This window comes from Ailuropoda melanoleuca, chromosome 5 (assembly GCF_002007445.2).
Source record: "Ailuropoda melanoleuca isolate Jingjing chromosome 5, ASM200744v2, whole genome shotgun sequence".
Lineage (NCBI taxonomy): Eukaryota > Metazoa > Chordata > Mammalia > Carnivora > Ursidae > Ailuropoda > Ailuropoda melanoleuca.
The window spans coordinates 22573592-22592448 of NC_048222.1; the positions used below are offsets into that span (position 1 = coordinate 22573592).

At 49.6% G+C, this 18857-nt stretch overlaps 1 protein-coding gene across 1 annotated transcript in view; it reads left to right on the top strand.

Moving 5' to 3' along the window:
* Positions 1 to 2: 2 nt before the first annotated feature.
* Positions 3 to 18857, top strand: part of SLC22A23 (solute carrier family 22 member 23) — a gene marked incomplete at its 5' end in the record, with an annotated part of 169412 nt that continues 150557 nt past the window's right edge. The window contains one exon of the mRNA XM_034660200.1: positions 3 to 536. Within this exon, the coding sequence (XP_034516091.1) occupies positions 3 to 536 (534 nt within the window). The remainder of the gene's footprint in view (positions 537 to 18857) is intronic.

The window sequence follows — 18857 nt, forward strand, 5'->3', positions numbered from 1 at the left end:
CCGGCGGCGGCGGCGGGGAGATCCAGCCGCTGCCCGCCCCGCATCCCGCCGGCGGCGGCCCGCACCCGGGCTGCAGCTCGGCGGCGGCGGCCCCGAGCCTCCTGTTGCTGGACTACGACGGGTCGGTGCTGCCCTTCCTCGGGGGCCTGGGCGGGGGCTACCAGAAGACCCTCGTGCTGCTCACCTGGATCCCGGCGCTGTTCATCGGCTTCAGCCAGTTCTCGGACTCTTTCCTCTTGGACCAGCCGAACTTCTGGTGCCGCGGGGCCGGCAAAGGCGCGGAGCTGGCTGGGGTTACCGCCACGGGCCGGTGGGACGCCGGCGACGTGGCCAACTGGACCAGCCCCCCAACCACCCCCTTCTCCACTGCCTCCTGGGGGGCCGCGGGCAACCTTAGCAACGGCAGCGGCGCGGACGGGGGTGACACGCCACCCCTGCCGTCCCCTCCGGACAAGGGGGACAACGCCTCCAACTGCGACTGTCACTCGTGGGACTACGGCATCCGCACAGGCCTCGTCCAAAACGTGGTCAGCAAGGTAAGGGCTGCGACCGCCCCGGCCCCTTGTCCTTCTCCAGAGTCTTCCGCTCCTGGATCTCCTCCACCCTTCCCTCGTTCTCCCTCCGAGCAGACCGAGGTCCCTTAAAGCGATGCTAGCCTGTGTGTACATGCATCTGGCATTGGCTTAATCCTCCGTCCCCGAAACGAGATGCATTTGCTTGGGTGTGAAGCGGGGGCTTTTCGCTGCCTTCCTCGGGGAAACTGCCTCCCAACCCTAACGGGGCTCCATAGCCTTTCCTAGTGTGCACCCAAACTCCTGCCCGAGTGCACGTTTGGAAAGAGAGCCCCTCCCCCCCAGATGACTTGAGCTCCCTTCCCCTACCTTCCCATCTGTCACCCTCATTCAGGCAGGGGTGGCCCCCGAGAAAGGTAAGGCCGCTGACCTGTCAGCCAGCCAGCTCTGAAGATTCGCCTCATGAAGGGTTTGATGGCTGGACGTAGGATCTCGGTTCTAGTCTTCTGCGGGGCTAGTGGTCTCCCACAAAGAAGTCTCTATCCGTGAGACCAATGTCCTATTCCAGGATGTTCTTCTTTCTGGCAGACGTCAGTCATCCCGTGCTGGGTTTGGAAACAGACTAAAGCCAACTAAAGAACCCAAGTTAGAGCCAGAGAAGCAAAGAGCTTTTGCAAATTCCCTTTCTCTCCTCATTGTTCTCATTCCTCTCCAAAGATTGGTATTTTTGACTTTAGATTTTGCCACTCCGGTGTTCCCTCAAATGTTTTCTCGGAACTTAAGTACTCTCTCTAGAGTATAGGAAGGAAACTAGGAATTTGTTTTGTGTCCCCGGACCACCGCTGCTTTTGTCTGAAGCAGGGAGACCCTGGGAAGCTTCAGCTGAGCAGAGGCCCTGCTCAGAGTCCAGAGGAGCCCCTGCAGCAGGGGGATGGCATTGTGTGAAATGGAGCAGCAGTGTTTTTTGAGAGGAGCTGTGTGGCCAGCAGAAAAATGGAGACTGGGCAACGTCAGAAAAATCGATCCCTATGACATCTATATTTTCTAATTTTTCTTAACATACAAGAGACGTTCGTTAAGCAATTTGTGTTTTTTGTCCCTTCTGTGTTTTAAATAACTAATTTGCATTTCAAAGTAAGTGTAGACCCCTCCCCCCTTCTGGGCAGTTCTGGGACGAGTTTTAAATGCTTTGTTTAAAAGTGAGACTGAAATGCGACAGAGTTCATGTGCTTTTTCCTCCCCAAATGAGTGTTAGTAAACAGTTGTAGCTCATGGATGTGTAAGATGAAACTCTTACATCATCATAATCATTGTTTTAATCTTGTACCAACCTGGCAAGAAAGGATCTGTCCTGTGGGAACTGACAGGATCAGCTGTTAATGGGGAAGATCCTTCAGGCTTGGTTCATTCACCTTGACACCCCCCAACCCCAACCCCAGCGCCTCTCCTTTCCAAATGTGCTGCTGTGACTCTGTTTCCCATCCGTGCAGGGCAACATTTGTGTTTTGTTACCAGCATGGAAAAATTCAGAACAATGACTACAGTGACTATTTTAACACCCTTTGTATGTCTGTGCAAGTAAGGATTTGGTGACATTTTCAAATACTTGAAACCCTTTTTTAGTAGAGGAGGAATAATAGAGATCAAAGCAACTGTGTTTAGACGGTGCTCTGTCCTAGGGTCAGGGGGGAGGGGAACTTGAAAGTTAAGAGGTGGGATAGAGCATCATTATCCTGGTGGTGGGGACCCAGGAACAGCTATTCACACTCTGCCGGATGGCGGGATGAGAGGACTAAAATAGTCCTTGAAAACAGCTTTAAAGGCACAGGGGAGAGCTGGCCAATTTTTCTAAATTAGCACTCAGGAGGGTCAAAGATGGCAGTAATGTGTGCCCTATGCTTTGGGGCTGCTTCAGAGCTATGTCATGGTTACCTGTAGCTGACAGGCAAGACTGGGAGCTGAAGACCTGGGGACAATAGTTAGAGACACATTTTCTTGTAAGATAAAGACTAGAAAGGACATATTGATTTTCAGGCACAAATAAGATCTAAATAAAGGCCTGTCCTTTTACAGTGTTCTATTCCATAACAAAAGCCTTAAAGAGCTCTTGAAGCACATTTGGTATATACTGAGGCCGACTTTCAGCGTCAGCTAGCTGTGCCCACCGGCTACTGTATCACATGTGCAGATATGGAACGTACACTGTGATGGGTGTGCAATTCTAGGGGTCAGGTGCCTGTCAGCTTTGTTTTATAGAGCAGAAGTGAAAGGTGTCACCTTCTGTCAGTGGATGAAAGTTCAGTCTGAGAAGTTGCCTTTTGTACCCTCTTTCCCTGCTCCATACCATGATCTAGCCCCTTGAAAATAATCTCACACCATGTCTCTGTCATTAGGTTTCCCTCGGCCTATGTCTCCCTCTAGTAAGTGTCCTATTCTATCCCTAAGTGTTAGGTGGGGAGGGGATATAGAAAAACTGCCAGGCATATAGTATGTTCTATTGTATTATATTATACGTACATATTTTATTAGGAATATAGATTATATTACAAATACATCATATTCTAAATATACATTATTAATGTATGTTATACGTAGTACACAGCCTGTCACATGTAGGCTGTAATAGCACTTACACCCGTGAAACTGTCAAGCCAGTTAGAATCCCAGGTTATTATAATTAAAAGGGATCTTCAGGCTGACAAGCCTCTCTCCTCTCCTGATTAATATCGCTGACGTGGGTGCCCCTTCCAGGATGGGAAAGGGGGGCCCCATTGGCTAGACAGCTCACTCCATAGTTGCTCTTCCTTGCAGACAAGCATGTTTTGGGGTGAATGTCACTCAGGCCATCTCATGCCTATTCGTATGGCTTGCTCCTCTGAAGGATTCTTTTTCCTTTATAGAATACGTGTTCAGATATCAGAGAATACCCAGGTTTCTTTCCTGGCTAGAAAATCGCCAGCTACTTCAGCCGTTCCACACATGACAAAATTTGCCGTACTGATTGCTCCCCTTGGTGTGTGTGTCTCTTAAGCATGAAACTCAGAACACAGCCGGGCAGGCCCTGTGCGTCCTCATCAAAAGCGACCCTGGATGGACACTCACGAAGCCTGCCGTTGATGCCTGAAGGCTTTCAGTAAACATGACAAGCGTCTATCTCAAGACCACGATCACCAAATCTTTGTGGGATTGCGTTGTCACGGATTTCTCAGGCTACACTTCTGTGACATGGCACACAATTTAGGTTTCTTTGTAATAGTTTTGGGTTATTAGAGGGCTCCTGTTAGGATCTGTTTACTTCTATTGGGCTTTGGTATTTGTTGCAAAATTTTCAACGCCTTCAAAATAATAATAACGATATCACCTTTCTTTTGTGCAACCCTTTAAAGTTTTCCAAACGTTTCCTTTTATTATGTTACTTCCTTTTATTAAGAATGTTGAATAATCCGGGGCGCCTGGGTGGCACAGCAGTTAAGCGTCTGCCTTCGGCTCAGGGCGTGATCCCGGCATTCTGGGATCGAGCCCCACATCAGGCTCCTCTGCTATGAGCCTGCTTCTTCCTCTCCCACTCCCCCTGCTTGTGTTCCCTCTCTCGCTGGCTGTCTCTATCTCCGTTGAATAAATAAATAAAATCTTAAAAAAAAAAAAAAAAAGAATGTTGAATAATCCAAGGCCAGTCTTAACACTGAGCATTATCTTGGATATTCAATTAACTCCTATCTGGATGGACCCAGTGCTGTGTACCTTGAGCCTTGTGTTCAGCTTCTCAGTGACATTCCTAGCTCCCCATTTTATCTCCCAACCATGCCTTCCCGAAACAAATCTAACAAAGTTCTATTGTCACTTAGAGGTCAGCTCTGGGAGAACTGAGGCCGGACACGGCTCCCTGTCCAACACCAGCTTCCCCTGGCAGCTCAGATTGTTAAAGATTATACACAAGGTTAAAAAAACACAATACTGCTGACTTTAAAATATTCCTCTTAATAATTTGCATCGTTATCCTGCATTGTTCTGAGTGAATCCTCCTTGGTTTCCAATGCTCACCACTTCCTTGAATAGTCCTTGGAATGTTGCCAAAACTCAATGTCAGCTGCTAAACTTTCTAAGCTCCATTCTTTTTCTGTATATAAAGTTTGGGATGTTTGTCCCCAGTCTTCTGACACTTCTTCTGTTCTCCATGAATTCTTAAAGATTGCTGGCTTTCATCCTGTAAGTACATCTGAGAGTTGTTTAAATATCCCGGGAAGTAATTTGTATTCTTTTTCTGGGGCTCAAGTGTAGAAGTATTTAAAGTGATTCAGTACAATTTAATTAGGATTAAAAATAATTACAATTTCATTGCAATAGTAATATTTTAAAAATAACCCAGTGTCAGGTCATCCCAGTGGTGGTTGGCTTATTTTGTCTGGTGTATACAACACAACAGTGAACATCTTTATGCATTTCTATTTTTAGAAATTGACTAATAGATAATGCATGCACATGGTACAGAAAGCAGACAGTAAAAGTAACATTGCCTGCCATCTCTGCCTCCAGTTTCCCTCTTCAGAAGCAACCATGGTTACCAGTTTCTTATGTATCCTTCTAGAAATAGCCTAAGTATATTTTCATTTATATACTTGTCTCTCACAAACAATGACATAGTACATACATTGTTCTATGCCTGTTCCCACCAATATTGGGGATGGGGCCTGTCACTAGTGAGAGAAGCCCTCATTTTGCATCTGTAATATGTCTGCATAGTATTCCATTGTATGAGCAAGCCACACCTTAATTAGTCACCTATTAAGGGGGCGCTGAGGTTTTTTTCCAGACTTTGCTGTTACATAGTATGTAATGAAATTCTGGCATGCATGAAATTCTTAAAAGTGGAGGGTCGAAGTCGGCTACATTTTTATTTTGATAGATGTTGTTAAGTGCTCTCTCTAGAGAATTTACCAATTTCCATTTCATCTGTCATGCTGGGGGTCCTGTTCCCCATACACTCCCTGACCAAGAACTTACCACACTTTGAAATGTCTCCTAGTTTGATCTGTGATGTGTATTTGGTTGTTGTTGTAATTTGCATTCCTCTTGTTATGAGGGAGGTTAAACATGTCTCTGAAATTTTTTGAGCCATTTGTTTCCTTTTCTTTGAACAGCCCTCCTCCGGTCCTTTGCCTATGTGTGTGTTTTGGGGGAGGAGTATACAACAGTTACCGTAGAAGTACTTCAAGCAGAAAGTAAATTAACTCTCTGGATGTCTTGTAAATGTTTTCCCCCTGGCTCTCTGTTTGTCTTTTTATTTATAGGGTATTTGTTATGTAGACACTTTTGGTTTGTATAGATTCAAACTAATCTTTTCTGTTAGGGTTTCTGGGTTTTGCATTAGATTTAGGGCTTCCATAATCCCAGAATATTAGAAAAAGACCTCCATACTTTCTTCTAATATTTTTTTGACCTTGGTACCTCTGTCATTTGGTGTTGCCGATATCCGTTTTGCTTTGATTAAGCTAGTAGGATAAATTGCTAGAAAGGGAAATAAATATGAGGTCCCTGGATATAACCAGCGTTTCATGCAGGCTTCAACTTGCTCCTAACAATGTCCTAAAAACTGAATTTGGCAGTGGCACCAGTGGGAAGACCAGAAGCTAAACGGTTGTTAAATAGCCCTTGTCATCTTTTGGGAGCCAACACTCTGCCCCATGCCGTGGGGTTCACCTTTCCTGCATCTTCTTGTTCTGAGCTGGCTGCAAAACTTCTTTCTTCTTCTCTTTCTCCTCCTCCTCCTTTTCCTCCTCCTCCTATTTTTTTTTTCTTCCTCTTTTTTTCTCTCTCGTCGGTAACATTTTCTGCAGGTCTCAATTCATTTTGGCCTTCAGTCCAGAGTAGGATTGGGTCAAAAGTTGACGTCATTTAAAACCATGATGGGCTTTCTGAATGTCAGTCCTGGCATCACTGCAAACCAGCAGGGAGCGGGACCTGGCTTGGCCTCTACTGATGCTGAGCCAGTGTAGCCCTCTCTAGCTGGCTGCACGCTCGGGAATGTCTCAGTGGCCTCTAGTCAGCCACGGTGGGAGCATTTACACCATGGAATTGGCAAACACTACGCCTTGGGGTTTTATGTTTTCTGCAGAGATCCAGGTGTTAAACGATCCTTATGCCACTAAGTGTGACCCTAGGCTGCTCCTTCTTTTCTTTCTTTCTTTCTTTCAACTTTTCTCCCTCCTTCCTTTCATAGATGAGTCCCACTTTTGGGCCGAGCTTTGTGCTATGTGTCCGGGATACAATGACAGCTGTAAGCAGTTCTGCTCCCATAGATCTTATAGACTAATGAGGGAGGCACACCTTAACTAATTAATAATAATCCTTTAATTACATGCAGAGTTAAGTGTGTGGAAAGACAGGGAAATGAAAGACAAGAACAAAAAGCCTGGCCTACACTGACTGGTCTCTGAGTGCAACTGACATCTGAGTTGAGATCTTAGGTCTGAGTGGGCGAGAAAGGAGAGAGCGGAGAGAGAACAGCATTTGCAAGGGTCCTGTGGTATGTGAGAGCTTAGAATTGCTAGGAGGCAGTGAAGGTGGGAACGTGGCAAGAGGTGGCTATGAGTCACATTCAGAACATCGGCCATGAGATGAACCAAGTCAGGTGAGGGGATGAATTGGGATGGAGGGCGGCAAGGCAGAGCAAGAGAAGGGGAGCTAGGATGGGGAGTGGGGCTCTGTGGAGAGGCAGAGGGGAGGGTGCAGAGCATTTGATGGGGCGAGGTCGCCTGACCGAGGGTCTTGGGGAAACCGGGTGGTGCGGGCTTTGGGAAGGAGGCCGGCCAGCCCAGGAAGAGGTTCTGAGGAGCAGCTGTGGGAAATCGCTTTACAGCTGCAGGCCCAGGCCAGACTTGGGGCAGGAAGCAGCCCTGGCCTATTGAAGTGTTCCAGCATTTTCTCCTGCCCTCCTGCTCAAAATGGGGGAGTGCTAATTGAATTTGAACAAAGCTGAAAGACCCGGACATGGGAGACCATCAGTCTAGAGTTTACTTTGATCCAACCAGCTTTACCTTTACCAAATGCCCAGGATAGGTAAAAAATATCGTCCTGGGCACGGCTAGCGTATAATATGATCTCTTCGTCCAAAGTCCTCAGTTTACAGATGAGAAGACTGACGCTGGAGTGAGTATGGGGGGTGGCTCTGACTTATCCAGAGCCACCAGCTCTGGAGGGGCTCGAATCCCGCTCCCCTCACCCTGCAGGGTCGTCTTGCCTCTGTCCAGGAGCGGCCCCCACCGGGAGAGGGGCCAGCAAGCGCTGGTGGGCTTGTTTTCTTGGGCTTGTTCCTTTCCTCTGGGCTGTCGGGGTGGTGGTCCTGTGGCCGCCTGAGGAGGAAGGTCACAGCCGGTAGGAGCTGCACGCTGGGGTGGGGTTGGTTTTGCTGTCCCCTTGTGTCGGTGGGCTTGTGCAGACCTCCTGTCTGGGCAGATTGCGCTGACCTCCGCTCCTTCCGCCTCGTCAGCCCACTCATCTGGGACGCCCTTTCCTCCTTCCTTCAGCCCGTGGGTCCCTGTTCCTCCTTCAGCCCTGCTCATCCTCGCTCTGCTCTCCGCCCTTGACTGGGTCCCTCTGTCCTAACACCAGCCGTGTGGTGTTCAGGGTGGCACCTGGTCCTCTCCCCGCTGGAGCTGTGTCTGACTCGCCTTTTACCCACCAAGTCTTCACTGTGGCTGGCTGAGCTCACCGGAATCTGAAACCGTGAAAAGAGGAAGAAGGGCTTCTTCGTGTGGCGGGAGTGGGTTCACGTCCTGACGGCTGCTTGGGACCAGCAGGTATTACCAAGAGCCGGGACAGTCACAGGTACAGCGCCCTCAGCGTTATCTTTGGGAGCGGCAAGAAGCTCATCAGGAAAGTGGGTCATGGCTCCCTGACCATGAGGTTAGAATGAGAACAGCTGGGGAGAGCCCACCGCCCCCCGCCCCCGGCACCAAGCAAACCCGAGGAACCTGGGGATCTCAGATCCCTTTCTCCCTCCTGTGTGTGGGGTGAGGACCAGCCGAATGAGTCATCTGAGAAATACTTCAGTGGGGAGGAGCCCATAGGGCACACCTGGGAGAGTGATTTATTCCTTCCTCTCCATCCAGAAACCCATCACGGGGGGGGGGGGCGCGGGGTAGGTGTGCCCTTCCTACGGGACGCGGGAATCCAGGGTGGCCTAAAGAGTCTGACCAGAACGGACCTCTAGTCTGAGGAACAGACTATGTAATGGCTTTGTTCGTTTTCAGGTCACTGGTCACAGGGCTCCAAAGGATCTGAAAAGGAAAAGGCTTTTCTGGCCGATCTCGAGGAACAGGAGAGCAGGGCTCTGCCAGGGGCTTCACACCCCCTCAGAGGTCTTGGCTCAGACACTTGAGTTCATGCCATTACGGGATAGAGAACCAACTACACGTGTTGGGCTTGCCGTGCTGGTGACAGTAGATCACAGAAACTGTGGAATTTTAGAGGAGTTGGTGGTAACTTTGGACCTCAATGGCAGGGGTCAGAGAGCTTACCTCGGGGGCAGGTGTAAACAGGACAGAGGGCCAGGCACCCCCCTAGGGCTGCCCCACCCACCCGGAGTGCTGTCGTTGCTGACTTGCCATGGGAGGGCCGTGACTGGCCTCAGTAGCCTTCAGACTTTGATCACCTGTGACTTGGGGCTTGTCCTTTCCTTTGCTCAAGGCTTTCAGTGCTGGCCATTATGTGTGGGCAGATGTTCCTCCAAACTAGTGACCTAGAGAATGACAAGGCCTCTATTTCTAGGAAAGAGGGGCAATGGTTATTGACTGATTGACGTGGATTTCCCCTAAAATAAATCACTGCTGAAATAGAATACCGCCCAAGGGCTCACCACGCCATTCCATTTGCATAGGATTATATTCCATAATACCTCTTGTATGACTCTTGGTTGCAAGTAATGAAAACAAATTTCACATGACATTGACAAAATAGGAAAGCAATGTATGGGAAAGATGCAGGAATGACTCCGGGAACCTAGGGTGGGATCTGAAAGCAGAAAATTGTGTGTGAGGGGGTTGAATCAGGAGCCCTGCTGCCACTGCCCTCCTGTCAGAAGCCACATGTGCTCTCAGCCCTTTCTCCAGAAGTCGGTTTTGTTCCAACTACAGACTGACTTTGTCCATGCTTTTGCTTACCTCGTCAGGCACCAGTCAGCATGGAGGCCTGCATTCCTCTGTCCATTCCAGGTTCCTGGGTGCAAATCTGATGCCCAGGCAGGGTTCATAGTAGGGGATGCAGTTACCCAGCACTGGGGGTCTCCTGCAGACCATGTGGCCCAGGGTGGTAGTAGCCATTCTTCATTGGGGTGGAAGGGATTAGAGGTCAATCTTTTTGGCAATTAATCGAGAATAATTAAATATTGATAATTGAACCATTACATACTTTAAACAAAGTATTCTTTTTCTTCCTAAACACTCAGGATTTATTTACCTGGCCCCTTAAGCTTAGTATAGAACTGGCAGAGACACTCTCCCTGAGGCTTCTTTTCTAGAAACAGGGATACATGGTCTCAGTTACTAGCTCCAGATCAGAGAGAGAGCTTGGAACAAGCCCTTGGGCAGTCTCTGAAACAGTTTTACAAATTGTGACCCCCCACCCCGGCCCCACGCAGGGTGTGTGTCTGTTTTTCCAAAACTTTATGCTGGTCAGGACCAGCTACGTCATTTGCGGGGCCCAGTGCAAAATGAAAATGCAGAGCCCCTTGTTCGAAAATGATTAAGATCAAGACAGAGACAGCCTAGCTTTAAGCCAAATGCGGGCCCTTCTGAGCAGCGGGGCTTCTGGTGGGCTCCAGCCTGCCGTCTTTCACAAAGCCAGCTGTCACTGCTACAAAGCTGAGCAAGGCTCCCTGAGCCCTTGCAAGTCTTTCTTCCTGATTTTTCAGTGTCTTTTCTGCTTCTCTATTCCTTGGTTGTGCTTTGTATCTTTTTCTGGATTTCTTGTAGTCAAAGTGAAACATCCTTTTCGTGGGTCCATTTCCCCAGGGAACAGCTTCACAAAGCCCTAGCCAATTTTGTTTTGAATGTTTAGTTTGCTCAAAGTATGCAGCAGCAAGAAGGAGCCACGGACGGAGCCGCCTTACATTTGAAAACACTGCCCCAGAAGTGAGACAGTTGGTTTACTTATCTGAGCAGTGAACCAAACAGCTGAGTCATAGGAATGTGTGGTAAAGAATGTTAAGTCATAGGAATGCGAGTTAAGTGTTTATCGGCCATTTTTTTTTTTTAAGTGGAGAGGAGGGTCAGTCCTTCCTCTAATTCTGCCAGCTAACAGACACACTTTATTTCTTAGTATCATTTAAAGAAGAAGTGCAAAGGGGATGATACTGGTATAAAACAGCCACTGGCGTTCCAGTGGTCATATTAAATTATGGATGGGCTGTGCACTCAGCATCGTAATTTGCACAACAGAGTGTTTCCTCCCAGATTAGATTAAAAGCTGCTTTTTCTCTGTGTTTAAAAGATGCTTTACAAATTGGGCACCCTTGATTGTTACATACTGAGGAACGCCACTGTTCTCCAATGAATATACATGAGCGCTTGCAGTGAACACAAAGTTTTTGTCCTACTTTTTAAAAAGTTTTTTTTTAATTGTGGTAAAATACACATAACATAAAATGTACCGTTTTAACCATGTTTAAGTGCCAGTTGAGTGGGATTAAGTACCGTCACAGCGCTGTGCAGCCGTCCCCACCGTCCATCTCCAGGACTTTGTCATCTTTCCAAACTCAAACTCTGTCCCCATTCACCGCTAAGTGCCCACCCCCTCCCCCTGCCCTTGCCCGTGGCAACCGCCATTCCACTTTCTGTCTCCGAATCCGACTACTCCAGCGACCTCACATCAGTGGGACCGTTCCAGTACTCGTTCTTTTGTGACTGGCTCTATTTTACTTAGTGGAATGTTCTCAGGGTGCATCCACATTGTAGCATGTGTCAGAATTTCCTTCTTTTTTAAGACTCAATATTCCATGCTATGTCTAGACAGCATTTTGTTTATCCATTCATCCACTGGTGGGCCCTTGGGTTACTTCCACCTTTTGGCTGTTGGAAATAATGCTGTGGACCCAGGTGTTGTTCTCCTTTTTGAAGACCGTTACATGGAACCCCTTCATCCCTCCCCTCCCCCGTTAGAGGTGATTTCTGCAGCCACTTTTGTGGCACCTGGCCCTGGTCCTTCTGTCAGAATATCTGCTCTGTGGGCAGGACTTCTGCTCTGCCTTGGGTGGGTGACACAGGTGGGTAGGAGATGGTCTCTGCCCTGAAGAAGGAGCTCGTGGTGTAGCCAAGACAGTTGGTAAATGGAGGATCCTAGGCCCAGTGTGGGACCAGCTGAGATGAGCGCATGAGGGCGGGAGCTAGGGTGTGGGGTGCAGAAGTGGGCACACCCAGGAAAGCTGGTGAGGTACGTCTCGCCCTGGGAGTTCCCACCATTGGCAGGGGGAGCCGGGTGCTGCGGGCTTGAGCTGGGCCCTGAAGGAGGGCTGGGGTCTTGAAATAGAAAGGGCGTCTGTGGAGGAGCTGACAAAGGCTGGGAAGGGCCTAGTGCAGGGCACGCAGGGGGACACCTGCAGCAGAACTTGGGGCCCCACTGCACAGGCCCCCAAAGGCCGTCCTTGGGGATCGGTTGGGTTTTCCCCAGTCGATAATGTGTTATCTGAGGTTTATGACGGAGAAACGAGAGTAGAGACCCAGGGCACAAGTACCCCCCGGGCCCAGGCTGGGTCCATGTGGCACTGTGTCCTCAGGGCCCCTATGGCAGGCCTCCTGGCTTCTGTCCAGCTGCCATGGGCTGTGCCTGGAGCACGTGTGTTGGCGTGGGCCTCTGTGAGAACCCTCACCAAGCCCCCGTCACAAGCGCATCAGTGCCCCAGGGGCAGTGGCCCTCACCCTGTGTGTCTGTGCTCTTGGGAAGCACCGGCTTCACCCTGCGTCCCTGCCTGGCCTGCTGGGCCTTGTGGTCTCTGTGCCACAGATGGTGGCAGCTTGCCTGATGCCAGATCCCGGGACTGCTTCAGCGATCTCAGTCAGCCTCTGTGTGGCGCTGGCAGTGACTTCTCAGTCCTTGACACTCTCTCCTTGGGACGGGGAGTGGGGGGTGGGCGGCTTTTCCAGATTTTTCTTCTGTTCAGCTGGTTGCTCTTCTCCTTCGGGAATCCTTTCCACCACCTGCTCCCTTCAGATGGTTCCCCGGAGTCTCAGTCAGCTCAGGCTGCATAACAAGCAACACAGATGGGGTGGGGTGGGGGGCTAACAGACATTCACCTCCTCTCGGGTCTAAAGGCTGGATGTCTGAGATCAGGTGTCAGCAGGGCTGGTTCTTTCGGAAGCTTCTCTCCTCGGCTTGTGCTTGCCTTCTTCTCCCTGGGTCCTCACAGGGCTTCCCTCTGTGTGCGTCTGTGTTCTAGTCTCTTTTTACAAGGACACCAGACCTGTTGGATTAAGGCCCATCCCAGTGACCTTATTTTAATTACCTTTGTAAAGGCCCCATCTCCAAATACAGTCACATTCTGAGGTACGAAGAGTCAGGACTCAACATTTGAAGGTTTGGGGTTTTCTGTGTGTGTTTCTGTTTGGGGGGGTGAGGGGACGTCATACAGCCCATAATACCCTAGTTCTGGCACACACGCTGAGTAGGGCAGCTGCACACCTTTATCGGTAACTCGGATGTCTCCTCAGAGCCCTAGCTCTGTGTGTTTGGTTACCCGCTAGACCGACTTCTCATCTGGCCCCTGATCTTATCCACCCCCCTTGTCTCAAATCCCAATGTTTTTGGTCCTAAATTGATGATGAGAAGCTTTTTTTTACTTCCCTGCTTCAGATCCATGACTTTCAGGATGAAGTTGGGTCTGGTTGGCTGGTTTTCAGGGTCCCTGATGGTCTGTCTGTACCCTGCATGCTTCTCCTGCACAGGCCCCATCATGGCCACGCAAGGTGTGCTCCAGCTCCCAGTTTCTCAAACAACACTTGACCTTTGCAAATGGTGCTCCTTCCGCCCAGAATCCACCTGCCCTCCCCCATCATCCCATCACCTTCTTTAAGCCTTTCCTGGCTCCCCCATCCTCCGCCCGTGCTTTCCTGGCCCAGATCTGTATCCTCAGCACCTGGATCTAGTAAGTGCTCAATTAACATTTCTTGAATGGCAAAGGTGAAGAGATAGTAAAGGGGCTGTGACTCTCACCTGGACAAGGTAAGGTGATTTAGTTCTAGGATGACAAGAAGAGGAAGAGGACAGGTGGTACATAGGTCAACTCAAATTCCAATGAGTTTATTGAAAACTAAGAAATAGCAGCTAATCAAACATAAATTCCTACTGGGCTCTGGAATGGGTTGTGTGTTTACTTCAAGTCACCGTTTTTTAGAACTTTACATCCAGAGCCTTTTCTTCTCATGAAAGTGACATATTGAACTGGTCTGAAACTAGGCTTGCAGTGGTGGTGGCTGGAGTTCTTAGTCATCTGGGAGCTTTTAGAACTTGGGACCCAGGCATCAGTTGTTTAAAAAATCTCACTGGATGATTTCTGGGTGGTATAATTTCCCCCCAGGGGACGCTGGGTGATGTCTGGAAACATTTGTGGTCGTCACAGCCGAGAAAGGGGATGCTCCTGGCATCCGGTGGGTAGAGACTAGGGATGCTGTTAAATATTGCACAATGCACGGGTGCCCCGCAGCAAAGAAGGATCCAGTTGAGCGTGCCCAGTCCGAGAAATCCTGGCCTGGGCTAGTACAGAAGTTCATTGTGTCTTCTGACCACACCCAACAGATGGCCGGGGTCAGCCCGGGTGAGACCTTGGCTTCCCTGTAACCCACAAGGGGAGCGTTGGTACGCGGGCTCAGGGGCTCTAGAAGGGCGAGTCATCACACCAGGAATTATCATAGTGCAGCCAGGACCCCTTTGCCCTCCGTGAAGAAGGGGTTTGCTAAGTGCATAAACGGTGTAAACTGAGGGTCAGCCGGCACGTTTAGCCGACCTAGGGAAGCACATTATGAAACACTGCCTTAGCACAGTTATGACAAATGAATGTTGCTAATGACCCGGTCACTCATTAAAGTAAGTCCTTTGAACCTCTGCTTGGAAGAATGGTTCATTACTTGAAAAGGAAACATTTATTTGGAAGTAAAAGGTATTTATTTTCAAAATGTCTCCAATTCAGACTAGCCTTTTCCATAATTAATTCCCATTAAGGTGGTTTGATCATGTCTTCAGCAGCAGGAAATAAGAAGCCCCCTGGGGGACACAGACACCAAGCACTAGAAGAGTCCAGAATCAAACATAAGCACTGTTTACGTTCACTGAGTAACAGATCGGGGTTGACCTCTCCCTTGGGCACAGGCAGGGAACCTAAAGTGGTCCTAGCGTGACACTGCCGGTGCCGAGGGCCAGATGCTGTGAAAGTAAGCGTGTGTGGTGCTGGCTGGGGCTGCTGGGGAGCCCCCTTCATGAACCCGAGCCAGCCTCCCCGCCTCAGGGAGGTCCTGACTTCAGGCAGCCTCAGCACCCTCCCCAGCGAGATCTTTCCTCCCTTAGATGTTCATAGCATCGTCTGTGTCCCACTCATTTGTAGTATGTTTTGGGAGTTCGTTCTTGATATTCTTGGGATCCCTGATAAAGAACCATTAAGGGCCACAGACGGTCAGACAGCTGAGCTGGGCAGAGGGTCTGATCTGGCACTCAGAAGGAACTTCCAAGCAGTAAGTAAAGACACTTCAACTAGAGGTCGTCCAGGGAGAGGTGGTGAATTGCAGCAAGGTGGTGTGTCTTCATAGGGGCCTCCTTGTTCCTAGAGCCATATTGCTTGGTGAGTCATCAAATCTTCTGTGTTCCAAGATAGGGTTTTTATTATTTCAAGAGAAGTTTTATTGGGAGATTTCTCTGGGAAGTCCCACAAGAAGCAGCTTTTCAAATATGGGTATCGTCTAGGCTATGAGGGTGTTTGGGGTTTTGTTTTTGTTTTATTTTTGGTTTTGTGTATCTGCTGATAACGCATTTGAATGGAATTGAATTGCGGTTTAAGTATAAGCAATGGTTTCTCTCTTTAATTAATTTCTCATCTGCCGTCGGATTCTTCCCCATTTATAATTCTAGTTCTTTTTCAACAGAGTCTCAGATAAGTGACTAACAGGAGGGATGGTGAAAAGGAAAACTGTGACCTCGATTATGAATCTCATCTCCAAAAGCAATTTTGGGGAAAACTGAAATGACCTTGAACAGGCAGAAGGTTACCAAGGAATTTGCAGACTCCTAGTTTATCATACTGAAAATAGGTTTTTAAGTCTGCAGAAGGCATTTTCTCCTTTAGTCTGGGAAGGCAGTGACACACAGCAGTCTTTCTTTAGTGATCTGTTTGAATCTATCCAGTAAATATAGTGGTCTAATCTCACGTAGTTAAAAGCGTATGCAGGGAAGATTCCACACAGGGAAAGTCCAGAGTAGTGTGTCGTATTCAGGCACTGTGCTGCAGCTGCAGGGGAGAAGGAGCCCATGAGGTGTGCCTCGAAGAATGGTGGTCCTCGGGGCAGAGACGGGCAGAAAGGGGGGGCGCCTGGGTAGCTCAGTCATTAAGCGTCTGCCTTCGGCTCAGGGCGTGATCCCAGGGTCCTGAGATCGAGCCCCGCATCGGGCTCCCTGCTCTGCTGGGAGCCTGCTTCTTCCTCTCCCACTCCCCCTGCTCATGTTCCCTCTCTCGCTGGCTGTCTCTCTCTCTCTCTGTCAAATAAATAAATAAAAATAAAATAAAAAATAAAACATAAAAAAAGAGACGGGCAGAAAGGGAGCATTCTGCACAGAGGGAAGCAGGGAGCTAAAGAATGGTAAAGAGGAAGAGCAGGTATGAGTGGGGAATAATGTAAGAATGTAAGTCCTGTGGAAGGAGTGGCGGAAGCACTTGTTTTCCATTAGGAGGGGAGAACGCACAACGTTGGAAAGGATTTGAAAGCTTGGAGGGTTCGTTAGGGTGCTGTCTGCTGCACATCGCAAAAAACCTCCGATCAAACAGGCTTAAAAACACATACAGAAATGCCTATGGAACTTCTGAAAGTCCAGAGATGAGATAGGCTCCGCTGCATGCTTCTAGGCCTTCCTCAGCCTCGGTTCATTCTAATGCGGTAGTACTAGTCTGCACCACAACCTGAAGGGCTTAAACGACAGAATTTTTTTTTTTTTAAGATTTTATTTATTTATTTGACAGAGAGACAGCCAGCCAGATAGGGAACACAAACAGGGGGAGTGGGAGAGGAAGAAGCAGGCTTCCAGCGGAGGAGCCTGATGTGGGGCTCAATCCCATAACGCCGGGATCACGCCCTGAGCCGAAGGCAGACACTTAATGACTGCGCTACCCAGGTGCCCCTTAAACGACAATTTATTCTTCACAGTTCTGGAGGCTGGAAGTCCAAGATCAAGGTGTTGGCAGGTCAGTTCCTTCTGAGGCCTCTCTCTGTTTGGCTTGCAGATGGCCTTCTCTCTGTGTCTTCACACAGTCTGTCCTTTGCATGTGTCCGTGTCCTCATCTCTTCTTTTAAGGACACTGGCCAGTGATCTCATTTTTAACTTAAACCTCTGTCCAAACGCTTTCTCCAAATACAGTCACGTTCTGAGGAACCGGGGGGCTAGGACTTCAACAGATATATTTTGAGGGGATACAATTCAGCCCATAACAAATGCTGGTCCCTTGTAGTGGCAAGGTGGCTTCCCATGACACCTGGTTATTTGCTGTCCCCTTCCCCCTTGTGACTTGTACCATCCTTGAACATGGTACGTGAATCCTTCTCTCTCGTCGACCCTGCCTCATCGCATACCTGCCCCTGGACCAACACCACTCACCAGGGAATGCCCTGTGTGCACTAGGGATGGGCTACCTGACGCTGAGGCATATGGGAGGAGGGTGCCTGCACAGCTGGGTTCTGCAAAGAATGGCACTGGCAAGAAAAAGCATTGTAAATGAGCGGCACAGCCCGTTGCTCTCTGCCGAGGAGGCTGGACTTCAGCAGGTGACGGAGGGCATGAAGGATTTTGAGCCAGGTCACAGCAGCATGACCTTCCTGGTGCCCTTCGTATCCCCGCCGTGTACTGGATCCTTCGAGCAGGCAGTGTGTGTCACCCTTGCAATCAGCCAGTGAAGCAGCCCCGTTACCAGCATCTGCCAGGTGAGGAAACAGAGGTAGAGATGCAACGAAAGTTGGCCAGGGACACGCTATTATAACTGGTGAGGTCAGCACCCTGCAGTGTGTCACCCCAGCTCCAGCATCTACGCGCTCTCCATCCGCCGAGCGCCACCTTTTCAGAAGACAGCTGGGTGCGCTGGAGACGAGAGGATGCTAAGTGCCTGTGCTGCTGAGAGCGGGGCCCCAGCGGGGCATGTGGAGAATGGAAAGAGACCACGCTCCCTGGCATAGCAGACGAAGGCAGGTGGGAGGGCACGAAGCATCCGGGGGTCTGAAATCAAGACGCTGGTGGGATGGGTTCCTTCCAAGGGCTGGGGGACAGTCTGTTCCAGGCCTCTCCTGGCTTCTGCGGGCTGCTACAATCTTTGGTGTTCCTTGGCTCGTAAATGCCTTGCTCCAATCTCCCACCTGCACGTGGCCTTTTCCCCGTGTCTCCCTGTCTTCACGTCATCCTCCCAACATCTCTGTCTCTGTGTCCAAATCGCCCCTTTTCCTAGGGACCCCAGTCACACTGGGTTAGGGCCCACTTTAATGATGTCCTTTTAACTTGATTACCTCTGCGAAGACCCTGTCTCCAAATGAGGTCAGGTTCTGCGGCACCAGGGGGTAGGACTTCACCAGAACGTGCTAGGGGGACACAATTCAACCTACAACAGAGTCCTTTCAGGTAGAAGGAGGAAGGTTTGAATCACTGGGACATGGTGATTTTGTCTTTCACATCAGTTTTGCAAGAAGAGGGCTTTCCATCTATGTTATCTACTGTGGGAATCCAGGTGGTGACAGAAGGGGGCAGGTACAGAGAAGAGGTGGCCGGGAATAGGGTGGGAGGGCCCGTGGGGCATGTCATGGGGGTGGGGGGAGGGGAAGGAAGAGGAACTGGAGGCTGCGGCAGGACTGAGCCCGGTGTCTCACGTGTCACCACTGAGTAGTGACAACAGCCTCCTGAGAAGTGGGCCTGGCTCCTGCTTACTCAGAAGGAACTTGGAGTTCAGAGAGGCTAGGAGAACATGGCTACACGGACCCAGCTGGGCAAAGTGGTGGGGCGGTATTTGGGGCCCGGAATGTCTGCGTTCCAGTTCCTGCTGGGATACCACTACCTGTGTGAGCAGGGGCTTCTGCAGGCGGGCACCCCCGGGGCTCCCTCGGAGGGTACTGCTAGCCCCGT